At 44.6% G+C, this 15,333-nt stretch overlaps 1 protein-coding gene across 3 annotated transcripts in view; it reads right to left on the bottom strand.

The window, feature by feature from the left end:
• Nucleotides 1-15,333, bottom strand: part of ZNF827 (zinc finger protein 827) — a 175,826-nt gene that overhangs the window by 54,649 nt on the left and 105,844 nt on the right. For all 3 annotated transcript variants that reach the window (XM_061584772.1, XM_061584773.1, XM_061584774.1), the window contains exons 6-7: nucleotides 1,908-2,147; nucleotides 518-575 (exon numbers count right to left, since the gene is read on the bottom strand). In XM_061584772.1, the coding sequence (XP_061440756.1) occupies nucleotides 518-575; nucleotides 1,908-2,147 (298 nt within the window). The remainder of the gene's footprint in view (nucleotides 1-517; nucleotides 576-1,907; nucleotides 2,148-15,333) is intronic.

Raw genomic sequence — 15,333 nt, 5'->3', positions numbered from 1 at the left:
CAGAGGCCAGAGGTGAGCAGGGTCTGAAAGAATGAGGTTTCATATCCATCATGAATCTCTGTTGAAAATTATGTCTATTTCTTTTCTTGTACCATTAACAATCCTATGATTTATAAGCACATCATGGATGTATCAGTGCTACCACTGCTGCTCCTTTATTTCCTCAGCTTGCCTAATACTATGAGCTTATTGATTGAATTAATATTTAATCACATGTCAAACTGAAATACATCAGCCTATCACAAAAGGTCTGTGGATATGATCTAGCCAAAGATAAGTATTTTTAAGTTCCATTGATTTCACTGAGAAACATTGAAACTATTGAGATCAATGAGATTTAGAAGTGGATCACATTGATTAGATTATGTCATATAAGATGTTACATTTGACACATTACAACATTTTAAAGTTTGAAATTAAATTCCCGGTACACCAATGCCAAGCTAACTATAACACTATGCCTTGTTATAGTATGCTTTATCAAGCTTTGCTTTGCACTACCATATATACTACTTACCTAGTTGTAGTGGTGATGGTGTTATCTTTAGAGTGATTGTGCTCTTTGCTCACTTTTTCTGCAGAAAAATAAATTATTGTGAAAACCAACAAAACCCCCGACTTTTAAAGTTTTTGTTCTGGCCATTTTCAATGGAGAAAATCTTATTTGTATAGATTTATCAACTTATTCTCTAAATGTTCCCTCTGACCTCTCATTTACATTATTAGTGTTTGGCTTGTTGAAGAGTTTCCCTATTCAATTTTCAGTGTATTTTTGGCCGGGATGGTAATTACCTATGTGCTGTAATTTGATATTATGAGTTTTCTTGAATACTATGGGAAGTGGGAAAATTGGGGAAAGTTAAGACTAGGTGTCTTGGGTGTTAGAACAAATGAATGCTAGGAATCTATTCATGCATTATTGAGAGGAAAGGAAAGAAACAGCTTATCTGTGGCCAATGGCTCTCATTATGAGTAAAATCTATGTCTCATTTCACACATGCAGAGGTGGGGAAAGCAAAATCAAAAGTCATGCATGCTTAATTTTTCCTGCTTCTAGGTAATATATGAATATGCTTTTACCAAGGCAAACTAACTGCTTTCTTGGAATGGAACTGTCTTCTATTTTATCATTAAGTGGATTCAGCTGATGGGAGACATGATTTCATTATCTTTCTAAAGCACAAATTTTAACTCTCCACGTGCGGTTCAAATGTTGTAATCTTGCTGTGACTCAAAACTTTATTGTTCAAAATGTTGAGGGGAACAAGGGAAAGAGTTTCTATGTCCGTGTTTTTCCATTGAGTGCTACAGGTTCAACATAGCAGGAAGGGCTGGACAGTACAGCATGAAAATAACTGGCACCCACAGATATTGGCAGTACATTTGGGGTGGCTTGTACCAGATCCAAAGTCAGCCTACAGCCTGAATATGGCTTACTCTCAAGGAAGCTCATAGGATTGCACCCTAAGTCTCTAGTTAATCTCTAATGTGCAACAGTATTATTGACTTTTTACTGCAACAATACTATCAAGACTACTTTTCTAGACTTTATCTAGACTTTACATAAATGCCCTACTGCATTTACAAGGACTTACAGTATAATCCCACACATGTCTACTCAGAAGTAAGCCCTACTGAATTTAATGGGACTTTGCTCTCAGGTAATTGTGTAGAAGAGGGGTAGGCAATGTGGCACCCTCCAGAAGTTGTTGGATTACAATTCCAATCAGCCATGCCAGCTGGGGCTGATGGGAGTTGAAGACCAACAACATTTGGAGGGCACCATATTGGCTACCCCTGGTGTATAGAACTGCAGCCTTATAGTCCTAGTAAAGATGCTTAGGACTTCAGTCTTCATTCAATACATACACAACAATATACTGTAAGTATCCAATTACTTTATTTACCTGACAATTGAAAAAGTAGCTCTGAAGCCATCTTCACTGATATATCTTGGCTGAAGAGGTTTCTCTCAGGGAGCACTCGGCCTTCTGGTATCTTTTGTATGTGTTCAGTGATCTCTTGCCTGAGTAAAGTGCTATAACTGATGTTTTGGCTAGGTGAAACTGAGGCTTGGGAATTATGAATATCAACTTCCATGGGTTCTTCTTTAATCTTTATTGTCTGAGATTCCTTATAACTTTCCGCTGCATATAACATAAGGGGGGGGAAAGCAAAACACCAGAAGATTCATCTAGTTAAAATTTAAAATTAAGTATTGCAAATACTAGTCTCAGATATTATTTTGCAAGAACAACAGTACCATGCAACAATATCAACATCACATATTATTCAATACGAACAGAACAATAAATCAGTTAAAGTCAAGGAACTACAGCACTTTAGTATTCCTGTATTTTTTTTACTGTAAGTATGCATTAAATCAATACCCACAAATATTTACTGTTTAAAAAAAACAGAAGCTCTGAAAGAAAAAAATGTTTTTATAACAAAAACCTGACAGCCATTTGGATTCATTATTTTTAAAAGTTACATTAACCCAGACAGAACTTTTGTTTAAAAATAATGTTTGCAGTGTCATAGACCAGCTCCAAACTAACATGTATTTATTTACCAAACATATTTGCTGATTTCTAGGCACAGTACTGGGTGTGGCTCCTGTTCCTAATAGATGAGAATCTGCATCACTCTCTCACATGCATATACACGTAAAATAAGTTCAATAAGAGATGTCTTGTAAAGTGCTAGGTAGATTGATGGTGCTTTACAAATGATGAAAAGAGACATGAGTCAGTTCTGAAAGTCTCCTCTTTCCTTGCCTTCACAAGCTATTCAATATATAGCAATGAGATTTGTCTAAATTATAGCTATCCTGCACAATTCATCTTGAGTCCCATCAAACTTTTATTCCCCTTCTCTCTATTGCGTTTCCCCTCAGTGTTTTAAAGCTTTGTTCTTTTTTGTTCAAGAAATGAACACGAGAGACTAAAGAACTGTTTTCTCACTTCCGCTGCAGTTCTTAAGACTGTTTTCTGTTGCTGCAAACTGCTTTGGTTTTGAATGCAGGTGAAGTGACCACTTCCTTTTGAAGTATTCACTGTCCTTCACTTCAAAGAGATGTCAAAGGCTGCACTTCAAGAGAACTTGACAGGGACACACAGAGAGAAAAACCCTTGTAAGGCAGATGGTCTGCTCTGAAATGCACCTTTGCTTTTAAAACCTGAACTAGAATCTGGTTCAAGATTCCCATGGATGTTGTCAACTGAAAGTCTTAGAATATATGGCTTATCAGTGGCTACTAACCATGATGGCTGTGCTCTGCCTCCATAAGCGGAGGCACTATGCTTCCAAAAAACAGTTGCTGGAAACCGCAGGAGGGGAGAGGGCTCTTTGCACTCAGGTTGTGCTTGTGGGTTTCCCATGGGCAATTAGTTAGCCACTGTGAGAACAGGATGCTGGACTGGATGGGCATTGGCCTGATCCAGCAGGCTATTCTTATGTTCTTAAAAATAAGAATAAAGGAACTGAGGAGGGTGGAAGAGTTAAAAGATGAAAGTATGGAAGAACAAGAGAAAGGTGCTTAAAGAGCAGGAGTGGGGAATCTTTTTCAACCCAAGGATCACATTCCCTTCTGGGCAACCTTCCAAGACGGCAAGTGACAGTGATAGGCAGGACCAGAGAAACGTGGGTGGAGAATACATGTAATTTTTACCACTGTACAGTAAGCTAGTTTCTACATGCACCTCTCTACCTTTCATCCAGAGAAGCAAGGAGCATTATCAAAGTTCAAGGTCACATTCCAGGCAGGCAAAAACACTCAAGAATAGTGTGAAGATGACTGGTGTGGGGTGTGGCTGGTGGGAATGTGTGGTGTGGGAATAGTCCTAAGGGCCAGATGGAGTTGCTTGGGAGGCTGCATTTGGCCCCTGGGCCTAAGGTTACCCACCCCTGCCAAAGAGCTTCTGTAGCCTTCCATGTAAATCCAACAGTCATTTACTTGTTGGGCAGAGCAATCCAAACTCTGGCTGGGAAGTAGCAGATCCATGGATGCATCGGAAGCCCTGCCACTTGCACCAGCAAGGGCATAAGCTCTGTGTGTATGTGTGGGTGGGGTTGCTGGGCCAGTTCCAAGCTGGCACAATTGAAGGGCCCAAACTGGGACACTCTCCAGGCAATGGACCAGGTTAAAATCCAGCAAATTGATGGCCAACCCTGCTCTGCCCCACAGCACCCCATTTCAGAGCCTTATGCTGGCTACTGCCAGCAGGAACACTTCCAGCAATAGTGTTTGCTCTGCTACACCCCAGCAGGGACCTCAATGGTAGCGGAGCCCTCCCCCTGGTGGATGAAACAACACCTACCCCCTCCAGCTGCATGGATCAGGAATTAGGAATATAGTCTTGGTCACCAGTCTTGTGGGACCAGCCTGCTTATGCTCAGAAGATGAAGTTTCTCAAGCCATCAACGACTCCCACTGATGACAGAGTAACTTGTGCTATGTCATGATGTCCCTTGATCATCCTACAAAGTTTTGAAGCAACGAATGGGGTGACAGATTTGCCTGTAGAAATGTAAATGCCAGCAGTCTAGAGGAGGCGAAGAAACTGGCTGTCATATTGTTTTTAGAAATGGTGGGAAAAGAATCATTATTTCAGCTTGGGGAGTCACTTGTACTTTATTATGTCAAAAAAAAGAGCAGCTGGCAGATGAAATAGTACCATCATTTGTTTTACTGTTGCTGTGTGCCATGAAGTTGTCCATCCATGTTGCCAATGCTTTACAATGTTGTGACCTGGTTTCAAGGCTGACTGGAAGAGGTCAAATGCTAACAGATCAGTTTGCTGTCCTGTCCTTCCCTTGCTTGAGAACAGCTGATAGGCTGTGAGATACCCAATTAATCTCACTGGCTTCAAGCAGGAGAGACAGACACTGCCTGTGTTGCCTCCTCCTATTTATCCTCCTCTGGTGGAGAGATCTCCTCCTGGAGAGACATGAAGTCCTCTGGAAACAAAATGGGGGAAGGGAGTATATATTATTTGTTGTGACAGAAGGTGTAGGATATTCTAGCTGCTGAGAATCTAAATTTTCTAAGCACAATGAAGGAGAATCAGTTTACTTTCTGCTTGCAAGACTGATGAGATTAATTAGGTGGAACACACATACACTTACTTTTAAATCATATTTCTGACAACTGGAAAGGAAAGGTTTTTCTTCTTCTTTGCTTCTGTTACCTAACAGCATTGGTGTGTAGAAATTCCCTGAATGAAACTTCCGTCAGTGAAATTCTACGTTTGCCTTCCATGGTTGTGGCCTTAATTTTATGTTTCCAATTGCTTGCGCTCATCACACAACTAGGTGTGTGAAGCACATGGCTCCTGGAGAGGTTTTAATTTGTTTTTTTTGGGGGGGGGACAACATATTAACTAGTGTAAACAGTTGTTGATAATGAATGTATTAGAAGCTTGCTAAGCTCTTGTTCCTGGATAAGGGACATAGCTTATAGACGAATCCAAGCAAAGGTTGCTTCAGGCATGGCAATTTCCTAAACAGAAGTTATTTCCATGTAAGAGGGTATGGGGAAACATTTTCAGCCCAAGGGCTGCATTTCCTCATGGGCAACCTTTGGGGGGGCGGTGGTGGTGGGGGCAATGGATGTACAAGTGGCTGCAGACAAGCCTCACAAAATTTAGAGGTCTCTCTTCATCCAGACAAGCAAGAAGTTATTTGTATAGTTCACAGGCTTATTCTAGCCAGGCAAAAGAACTAGAGGAGGGGTGTGGCCTGGGGAGAATCCCAAAGACCAGACAGAGATGCCTGAAGGGCTGCATTTGGCTCCCCACACCTGAAATTTTCCATCCCTAATGTAGGAAGTGCACCTGCATGCTACATTCACACTGCCATGCATGACAAACACAGATAGAGACACCTACTTCACCGAATGTATACATAGTAGGAAGTTGTGTGGCTAGCTATAATTTTCCACACATGTATACATATATGACAGTAAATGCAGCAAAATGGATAAATGTGCATTCATCACATGTGGCAATGTACACACTGTGCACATCGATTCTGTATACAGAAGAGGTATTGATGGAGGAAATGGTGGTGTGTAAAACAGTTCTTAATCCAGTATTTGACATGATAAGACATTGTACAGTTTTGAAACCATACTGTTTTCTCTCCTTTAACTTCAGCTCACCATCATTTCACCTCTGCCTCAATGAAGCTCGTAACAAACTAATGTGCCACTTTCATTCATTTCCATCTTTATTTTCATCCATCTGCTAAATGTCAAGCTAAGGCAAACATTTTGTTATGAAAGATGTTATTTTTAAGAGCACGCATTGAGATAAATGACACAGCTTCCAGCAAACTTCATAGCTTTTGCATGCAGCTTTAGAATAAAAATCTTGCAGTTTCATACAAAAAGGAATCATGTTAATAAAGGAACCATCTTAAGTCTAATCATAAAAATAATAAGTCCAAATGATGTGCAGCCTGGTCCTACACTTGTTGACTCAAAAGCAAATCCCACTGCATTCAGTGGAACTCAGCTGTATAGAACTGCAACATTTTAGTTGCTAGTTGATGGGAATCACAAATGGGGAGAGTGCTATTGCACTCAAGTCCTGCTTGTGGGCCAAAACAGTATTTCACAGAATATTTACTGTACTTAGCACCGAGACCAGCAGCTACTATATATATAAAAAATCCTGGTGTTCTGTCTGTGTTGACTATCATTGGCCTTAAAACATTATACAAATACTGATAAAGTCACCATATTTCCAAGCTCTTTTATTTATTTCAAATTTCAGCAGGCTTTTTTTTTGAGTTCTCAAGTTAGTATAGTAAAGCAGGTTATTTTCACCCTATTGCTTTCCCTTTTCCTGTGATTCTCCCTCAGCAGGACTGAGGATGAAGGGAAAATCCCAAATGCTGTGCATTAAAATGAACTTGGCTCTTCCGAGGTATGCAGTGGGTATCTTTATCTATGAAAATCTCAGATAACAGAGAGAACAAATGTGTCCCTCAGATGTCTGACCTCTAGAGTTCTGGCACTGGACTCCAAATTTAGGTGCAAGAGTCAAGATGACCTTCGTTGTTTAGCCATTCTTTCAAAACATTCTTTCTATTTCTGTTTCTGCTGCATGCAGTTTAATCCTCTGCTCTGCTAACACTTCTGGCTGGCCATGTGGACATGACCAAAGTATGGGAAAGCTGTAATAACACTGTGTTTTCACACCCATAAACACTTCTATAAATTTAAAACCTGATCTTCACATGTACAAGAATGAGATGGGAATGAGTTGGTATGATCCTGTGGACTGTACAACTCAGGCTGCAAGCTGGGATGCCACTTGTAAAATGATGCAGTCTCCTTGGCCACTCCAAGAAATATCATCATGGTGAATACATAGGGCCAGCTCTACTATTAGACAGAGTGAGGTGCCTGCCTCAGGCAGCTGCTTTTGGCTGTCATGAAAGGGCACAAATTGTTCTTGGCTAATAAAAGCTAGCAGGGATGGAACAGCCCGCTGGGCCAGGGAGGTGATTAATGCCTCTCTGCAAGAGGGGGTGGTCCCTGGCGGCCTGAAAGAGGCGGTAGTGAGACCACTCCTGAAGAAACCCTCCCTGGACCCAGAAAATCGTAATAACTATAGGCCGGTAGCAAATGTTCCATTCCTGGGCAAGGTCCTTGAACGAGTGGTTGCAGGCCAGCTCCAGACACTCTTGGATGAGACCGATTATCTGGATCCATTTCAGTTGGGTTTCAGGCCTGGTTTTGGCACAGAAACAGCCTTGGTTGCCCTGTATGATGGCCTTTGTCGGGAGAGAGACAGGGGGAGTGTGACTCTGTTGATTCTCCTTGATCTCTCAGTGGCTTTCGATACCATCGACCATGGTATCCTTCTGGGGAGACTGGCTGAGTTGGGAGTGGGAGGTACTGCATTGCAGTGGTTCTTCTCCTACTTGGCAGGTCGCCTCCAGAAGGTGGTGCTTGGGGAACATTGCTCGGCACCCTGGACTCTCCAGTATGGGGTTCCTCAGGGGTCAGTTCTGTCCCCCATGCTGTTCAACATCTACATGAAACCGTTGGGTGCGGTCATCCGGAGCTTTGGAGTGTGTTGCCATCAGTATGCTGATGACACGCAGCTCTATTTCTCCTTTTCATCTTCTTCAGGTGAGGCTGTTAATGTGCTGAACCGGTGGCTGGCTGCGACAATGGACTGGATGAGGGCTAATAAACTGAGGCTCAATCCAGACAAGACTGAGATGCTGCTAGTGGATGGTTCTTCTGACTGGATGGTGGATGTCCAACCTGTCCTGGATGGGGTTGCACTCCCCCTGAAGGAGCAGGTTCGTAGCTTGGGGGTTCTCATAGAATCACCTCTGTCACTTGAGGCTCAGATAGCCTCAGTGGCACGGAGTGCCTTCTACCAACTTCGGTTGGTGGCCCAACTACGTCCCTATCTGGACAGGGATAACCTGGCTTCAGTTGTCCGTGCTCTGGTAACCTCTAAATTAGATTACTGCAATGCACTCTACATGGGGCTGCCTTTGAAGATGGTTCGGAAACTGCAGCTTGTGCAAAATGCAGCGGCCAGATTGGTAACAGGGACCAGATGGTCCGAACATATAAAACCGATTCTGGCCCGCTTGCACTGGCTGCCTTTATGTTTCCGAGCTCGATTCAAGGTGCTGGTATTGACCTATAAAGCCTTACATGGCTTGGGACCACAATACCTGATGGAACGCCTCTCCTGATACGAACCCACCCGTACACTACGTTCAAGATCAAAGGCCTTCCTCCGGGTACCTACTCCGAGGGAAGCTCGGAGAATGGCAACAAGGGAGAGGGCCTTCTCAGTGGTGGCCCCCAAATTATGTAATGATGTTTCTGACGAGGTGTGCCTGGTGCCAACACTGTTATCTTTTCGGCGCCAGGTCAAGACTTTCCTCTTCTCCCAGGCATTTTAGCATGTGTTCTATATTGTTTTAAAATTTTAAATTGTGTTTTAAATTGTTTTTAAAAGATGTATTTTAAATTGTATTTGTTTTTAGTTATTGTAAACTGCCCAGAGAGCTTCGGCTATGGGGCGGTATACAAGTTTAATAAATAAATAAAAATAAATAAAATAGTGCATTTTTATCTTAGGGAGAGTAGCTTGTCAGAGTTTCTGCCTCGGGTGGCAAAAGAACTAGGTCTGCCTTGAGTACTATGCACTTTGACTAGGCCGGGGTGGTGGTGTCATTTGTAGTAATGCCTCAGGCAGCAAACGTCCTGGTGCAGCCTTGTTTGAAACAGGCCTAAATTTCTTCCTTTTCCATTTCTGTTTTACCAACTTGTCAGGTGCCAGTTTCAGCCAGAAAAGTAAATGCCTGTCAGTCTTTAGTCTTTTCATGACAAAGAAAAAAGCATCTCCAAAGCAAAGTGTCTGTAATTCTCTGTAACAACAAATTCTTATTAAGTGGCAGTTCTTTTTCATCATCAAACAAGACAAGAGAAAGTTAATCTGTCATAAATGCTGAAGCCCTTTTGACAGGCTGTGCCTGGGAGCAGGGGAGTGGGGGAGAGACGAGGAACAGGCAATAATGAATGATTTGGCAGGTGGTGGCATGTGCTGACAAAGCTTGACTCCAGCGACCCTGACTCAGCCATCACTTCCCTCCCTCAGGGGTGGCAGCAGCTTTGCTTTCCAGAAGGCTGAGCGCCTCAGAGTGAGGGTGGTGATGTGAAATCTGCACCAGACCAGTCTTAAATCTTTGTGGACATAGACCACCAAATGAAACTGAAGTTAGTGAGCACCAGTGTCTGACATTTCAGTTGTCCATTTTTGGAGATAATAATCCAACTATGTAAATATTTACTTATTTGGTAATTTACGACAGCCTATATAGATCTCAGTAGTCTAGAACATTCCATGCATAGACAGCCTTAGGTACATGTGCTCCAGGCCATGCTCTCCTATTGTCTTCAGTCAAGTTCCAATTCTGTAATAAAAGGTTAACAATATGAGGCAGCCCTACATTGTCCTAGCTGTCATGTATGCCTTGGAGCCCCATCCACGGGAGTAGGTGATAATGTCTGAGATCCTAAGATGTTACCTTAAGGAAGTTCACAGAAGGAAAGGTCCCACCCTGTTCCCTGCAGCTACTGTACCCCACAAAAAGCCTCCCTGCAGGGCCAAGGGTCCTCCTGAACAATAGGGAGCAGGAGGCTGCTAGGGGGAGGGGAATCATCCCAAATCAAAATCGGATCCAAAGGTAAAAATGAAGTCAAAGCAGTTCATGGAAGTGAAGTTTCTTGTCTCCTTCATTCCTACCTAGCTCCTGCATTCTGAACTAGGTGTAATTTCAGAACAGTGTAGGACACATTACAGTCGCCTAGGCTGGAGATTACCGGAGCATTGATCACTGAAGCTAGGCTACCTTGAAATTACATTAGCACAAGAAGGTAACTATTATTATGTATATATGATAACCAAAGCTTTCTTTATGGCTGTACTCAGATTAAGCCAGTTTCCCCCACTCTAGATTCTCTTGGTTTTGACTCCTAAATCACTGTCCTGTTTCTGACATCCTTGCATGCAAAAATAAAACCTTATTATTTCCTTCCCAATCCCCCTAGGTTCTCCCCTTGCTCCATTTCTGCCTAGGCTTCCTGAAAGGATTTCCTCTGCAGGCAGACAAAAGGATCTGCTGAGCAACATTCACACTGTTGTTTTGAATGGGTAGGAAAGAAAGTGTTCAGGATCTTCATGCTTTAAAATAAAATTAGACTGTAACATGAAATTACAGTGGGCATATGAAAACCCAAATTAGCTAAGGTTGTAGTGTTGAGTTTTCGGTGTAATAATGGTACATTTTACATCGAAAATACAGCCACATACTGCCCAATTCTCACCTCATTAAAGTTTCACACTAGCCTAATCTGTACCAAGTTAAGTCAGCAGTTGTGTTTTTTTTACACCAATGCAGCAAGTTCAAGATCATCCATATGTCACAGTAAGAACATTGTAAAGAACAGATTTTTGAACTGCTATTATTAATCTTATAAATATTGCACAACTTTCTAATACTGAAATAAAAACAAACACTTGGGACAAAATTAAGTGTAGACACAAACTTTTAATTTTCTTTCAGCAGTTAATATCTCAGTCTCATACCTTCATCTCTCTCAGTCAAAACAAAAAGCGTTAAACCCATAAGGGGTCCCGACTTTTGGAAGTGGAGGGATTTTTCTTTGCTGTTTCATAAACTGCTCATTCGCTTTTTGACTATCAACTAGATGAAAGTAAGTAGTGGCGCATGCTCTATTGACTCAGTGGGATCCTCAACAGGATGAAGTGGGCATTTAAAATGCAAACCCTTAGAGGGTAGGGTACAGTTTCTTGATCCAAGTGATTTAGTTCAGAAACACAAACAATATCTGATGTCCCCCAGGTCTCTCTTTGTTGCATCCCTGCAATCGTGAACATTTTATATTTCCATTTCAACCAATTCAGTAAGCAATTAGAGCTTAAAATGCAGAAGAGAGGATACCAAAGACATTTTAGACCTCTTCAGGTGTTACTTTAAATGCAGAGAAAACATAAAACTTAAGGGGGGGGGAGCATGCTGAGTGCACTAGCTTCAGCACCTGTGGACGTTCCCCACACATTTTGGAACCCTGCTTTTCAAGGGTTCTAAAAAGCACAGGGAGCCTCCACAAATACAAACGGCTCCCCACTTCACACAGTCACTCTCCATGAGGCAATAAGCATGATGATGTGGAGGAAGAGCTAGAGTGCTTGACCCAACTGCCCCATGTCATATGTTTTCTCTGAACTGAAAGATAACACCTGAAGATAGTTTCTATCTGAAGGAATAGCTGCTCCTAGTTTTTTATGAAGTACACGTTAAAAGTCATATACTAAATCTATAAATGTACTTGTATCTGTACTTAGTCATGTAATACATCTATTTTTAAAGAAATTGGATCCAACCAGTGGGCTGGATCCTTCCTTCCCCCACAGGCCAACTTTGATAAGTGGCCAGAGCCATCCATCTACCAATCACCTGACATTATTATGATGTCTGGTGACAACTTCTAAGGGGCTCCCCATGCCTATCAACTGATTGGCAGGGAGAACCATCCCCTCTAAGGTCCATCTGTAAATGGTCTGAATACAAACTCCTTGCAAATGGATTTCAAAGGGATGGCTCTCAGTGCCCATCAGCACTGAGAGTCCCATCAGTTGATGGGGAAATCCCTAATGCAGGCAGTACAGCCAGTGGCGTACCTAGCGTATTTGACACCTGTAACGGATCATTTTTTAACACCCCCTCCTCTGTACGACAAAATTATTTTCAGTAATAACCATGAAATGAAACAAATAATAATAGTAAGGATAAGTTTGGCAGAGATTCATAAAAATCCCATTCTCCCACTCTAAAGAGCACGGCCAGAGGAGGGCAGGGTAGGGGGTGTTTCAGCCCCAGGGTGGGCAAGAGCCACGCTGCCTGCCCCCGCTGCCTCCCTCAGTCCCTCCCTCTGGCTGGCTGCAGGGATGGGTCCTCCTGGCCCCAAGGCAAGGAGGTGACCCCTTCCGCCTGCCCACCCACCTCCTTCTTCCCTCTGAGTGGGAACTCTCAAGAGTCAGCTCATCACCTTCAAGGGTTAGGCAACAAGTGTTGGCCTATGGTGTAGTAGGTGACTAAATAGCTACATTCCTGCCCTAAAAGTCCAGGCAATTCTGTAGACTGTTCCTCAAGGCACCAGACACATCCATCAACAGCACAGAATTCTAAAGCAGAATGAACAAACTTCAACAAGTAGTACCATTTTAAATTTTGCTTTCAGGACCAGAAATTCTGGCAGGAATCCATGAGATGGGGAAACTGGGGGGGGGCAGGAGAGGGGCTGCAGGGCACAGTCAGTTCTCCAGGCGGCCCAAGTGACTTGCTCAAGCGTCATTAGAGCTGGTAAGGCAGATGCCCACACAGGGTGCCACTCTTGGGGGTCCAGAGAAGGAGGAAGGGGAGAGGGGGCAGGGCAGCCAAGAGCCAAAGGAGGCTGGAGGAGACTGGCCAAGGGGTGCGCAGTGGGCAGTAGTGGAACCATAAAAGCATTTGGGGGGAGGGATACAGAGGGGGCAAGTATATTTGTAGCTGTGTCCCATGTGTGGGGAGGGGCGAGCAGTGAGGCCCGTCCAGGCTGTGTGCAGGCAAGAGGGCCATGTGGGGGGGAGGGTAGAGAGGTGCAGCTGGAGCCGCCTGCTCCCCTTGCCTGCCTATGGGAGTTACTTGCTCCTTCCTCCCAGGGAAAAGGACCCAAGGAGCAAGTGAGGAAGCACTGCCAGGCTGAGCCAAAGACCCAGGGCTCAGCCACATGGGAGTTTCATGTGGACTGGAAGCTGTGTGTGTCTATATTTATTTTTTGTGGTGTCTGCACGCTTCCTCCTCATCCAAGTGACTGACTGCAATTTCCCCCCTACAAATTTGGATTTACCCAACTGCAGGTAATCTGGTAAATCTGGTAAAGGAAGAAATTTTAAAATGGCATGTTACCTGACTGTGGATGCTGTGTAGTGTATGTTTTGCTGCATGGCCTCTATTGCCACCCTCTCCATTTCCATTACGCAGAACTGCCCTTGCACAAAATGGCTGTATTCAAAACTTTTTTTAATTCCCCTAGCGGGGGGGGGGGCGGCGAGAAAAGGAAAGGGGCAGCCTTGCAAGTCAGTGCGAATCAAGCAGTGCCCACTACCTCACACAGTCCAAGGAGATTTTGGAGGATGATGCGCGAAGGGACACGGTGCCCAAATACCCTCCTGTGGCCACAGCTTTTGTGGCAGCAGCAACAGCCCGGGCCTGGCCAGACAGGGAAAAGGTGGCGCCAACTTGGCCTTAGTTGGGCAGGCCTCTCTGCAACTGTCCTGGGCTGGGCCGGGCCTCCTCCTCCTTCTGGGCTGGGCAGCTCTTCCCAGGTGGGCTCCCCAGAGGGCAGATTCTGGCACTGACTAGCCCCATTGTCTTCCAGCCCTGAGGCACTCTGCACAAGCTCAGAGGTTGCCATTGCGCAAGGAGACTCCCAGCTCAGCCCTGCTGCCCAAATGAAGACAAGACTTGGCACAGGGGCCGAGGGGGAGGGGCTGGGGAGGTAGGACACCACGTCCTTCCTCCCTTTGACCAGCCAGCCGGCCCAGGCCAGGAAAGCAGTGGAGAGCTGAGCCTTGCCAAGCACGATGCCAGCAGCTTTTACCTGGCCCAGCGCTGGAGCCCCACCGCCACAGCGCCACCGACAGGTGAGGCATGCAGTCCAGCCCAGCCTGCACACCTGGCCTTGGCCCACCCCTGCCCGCTGGTTGGCCAGGGGCGGGGACTTCTACTGACGAGGGGTGGGGGGAGGCAGCCAAGCCATGCTCTGGGGGCTGGTGGTCTCCCCTGGTGCCGCCGCCTTTGGAGGAACCTGGCTGGCGCTTTCTGTCCCCATTCACCTGCCTCCTGCCTTCACTTGCGCCTTTCTCCCAGACATTGGGGTCCTGCGGGCTCTCTGCACATGCTCCAGAGCAGTCCTTGCCTCCTCCTTGGCTGTGGCTCCAGGGAGGGGAGGTCCGAGGCTCGGACAATGCACCCCCTTATTGCCTGCACCTGGACTGCACCTACCACTCCACCCTTGTTATGCCACTGAGTACAGCCACATCTTTACCTGCCCAACATCCACTGTCACAGGTGTGAGCCAGATAGGTATGATGATTAGCACTCCTGCTGGGCCTAATTAGGCCGTAGGGTCCCTCGGCTGGTCTACACACTGACTGGCAGCAGTTCTCCAAGATTTCAGACCGGAGTGTTTCTCAGCCCTACCTGGAGATGCCAAGGATTGAACCCAGAACCTTGAGCATGAAAAGCATGTGCTCTTCCACTTAGCCACAGTCCATCTCATTTCACACACAACATTTCCCCTACCCAAGTGTGTGTGTGTGTGATGTGTACGCCTTTGCAGGCAAAATGCCATCTGTGCAATGGCCTTAATAATTCCGATAGGATTCAGGCAAAGAGGTTTGGGGCACCACAATGGATTTGCACCAATCAGATATTATGATGAACAATATGGATAAGTATTTCATAAACAAATGAGTACCTGCCAATGTCATGGTGCTCTCATTTCCAGATTATATTCAATTGACCTAAAGTACAGGGTTTGTCTTACAGACTGATGACGGTATGTGTAGCCTGGGGCAGCAGGTCTATTGCAGAGGAAATGGAATAGACTTTGTTTCCCCAAGAACATGATTTCAGCTACACATTCTTAGCCTTAGTTACAGATGGGAATGGGAGCTGGGGGGTTGTGCTGAAAGCTTTGTGGAAAAATGGGTTTTGAGGAGG

The sequence above is a fragment of the Rhineura floridana genome, chromosome 9, assembly GCF_030035675.1.
Source record: "Rhineura floridana isolate rRhiFlo1 chromosome 9, rRhiFlo1.hap2, whole genome shotgun sequence".
NCBI classification, from domain to species: Eukaryota; Metazoa; Chordata; class Lepidosauria; order Squamata; family Rhineuridae; genus Rhineura; species Rhineura floridana.
This window is presented reverse-complemented; position numbering and strand designations above follow the sequence as displayed.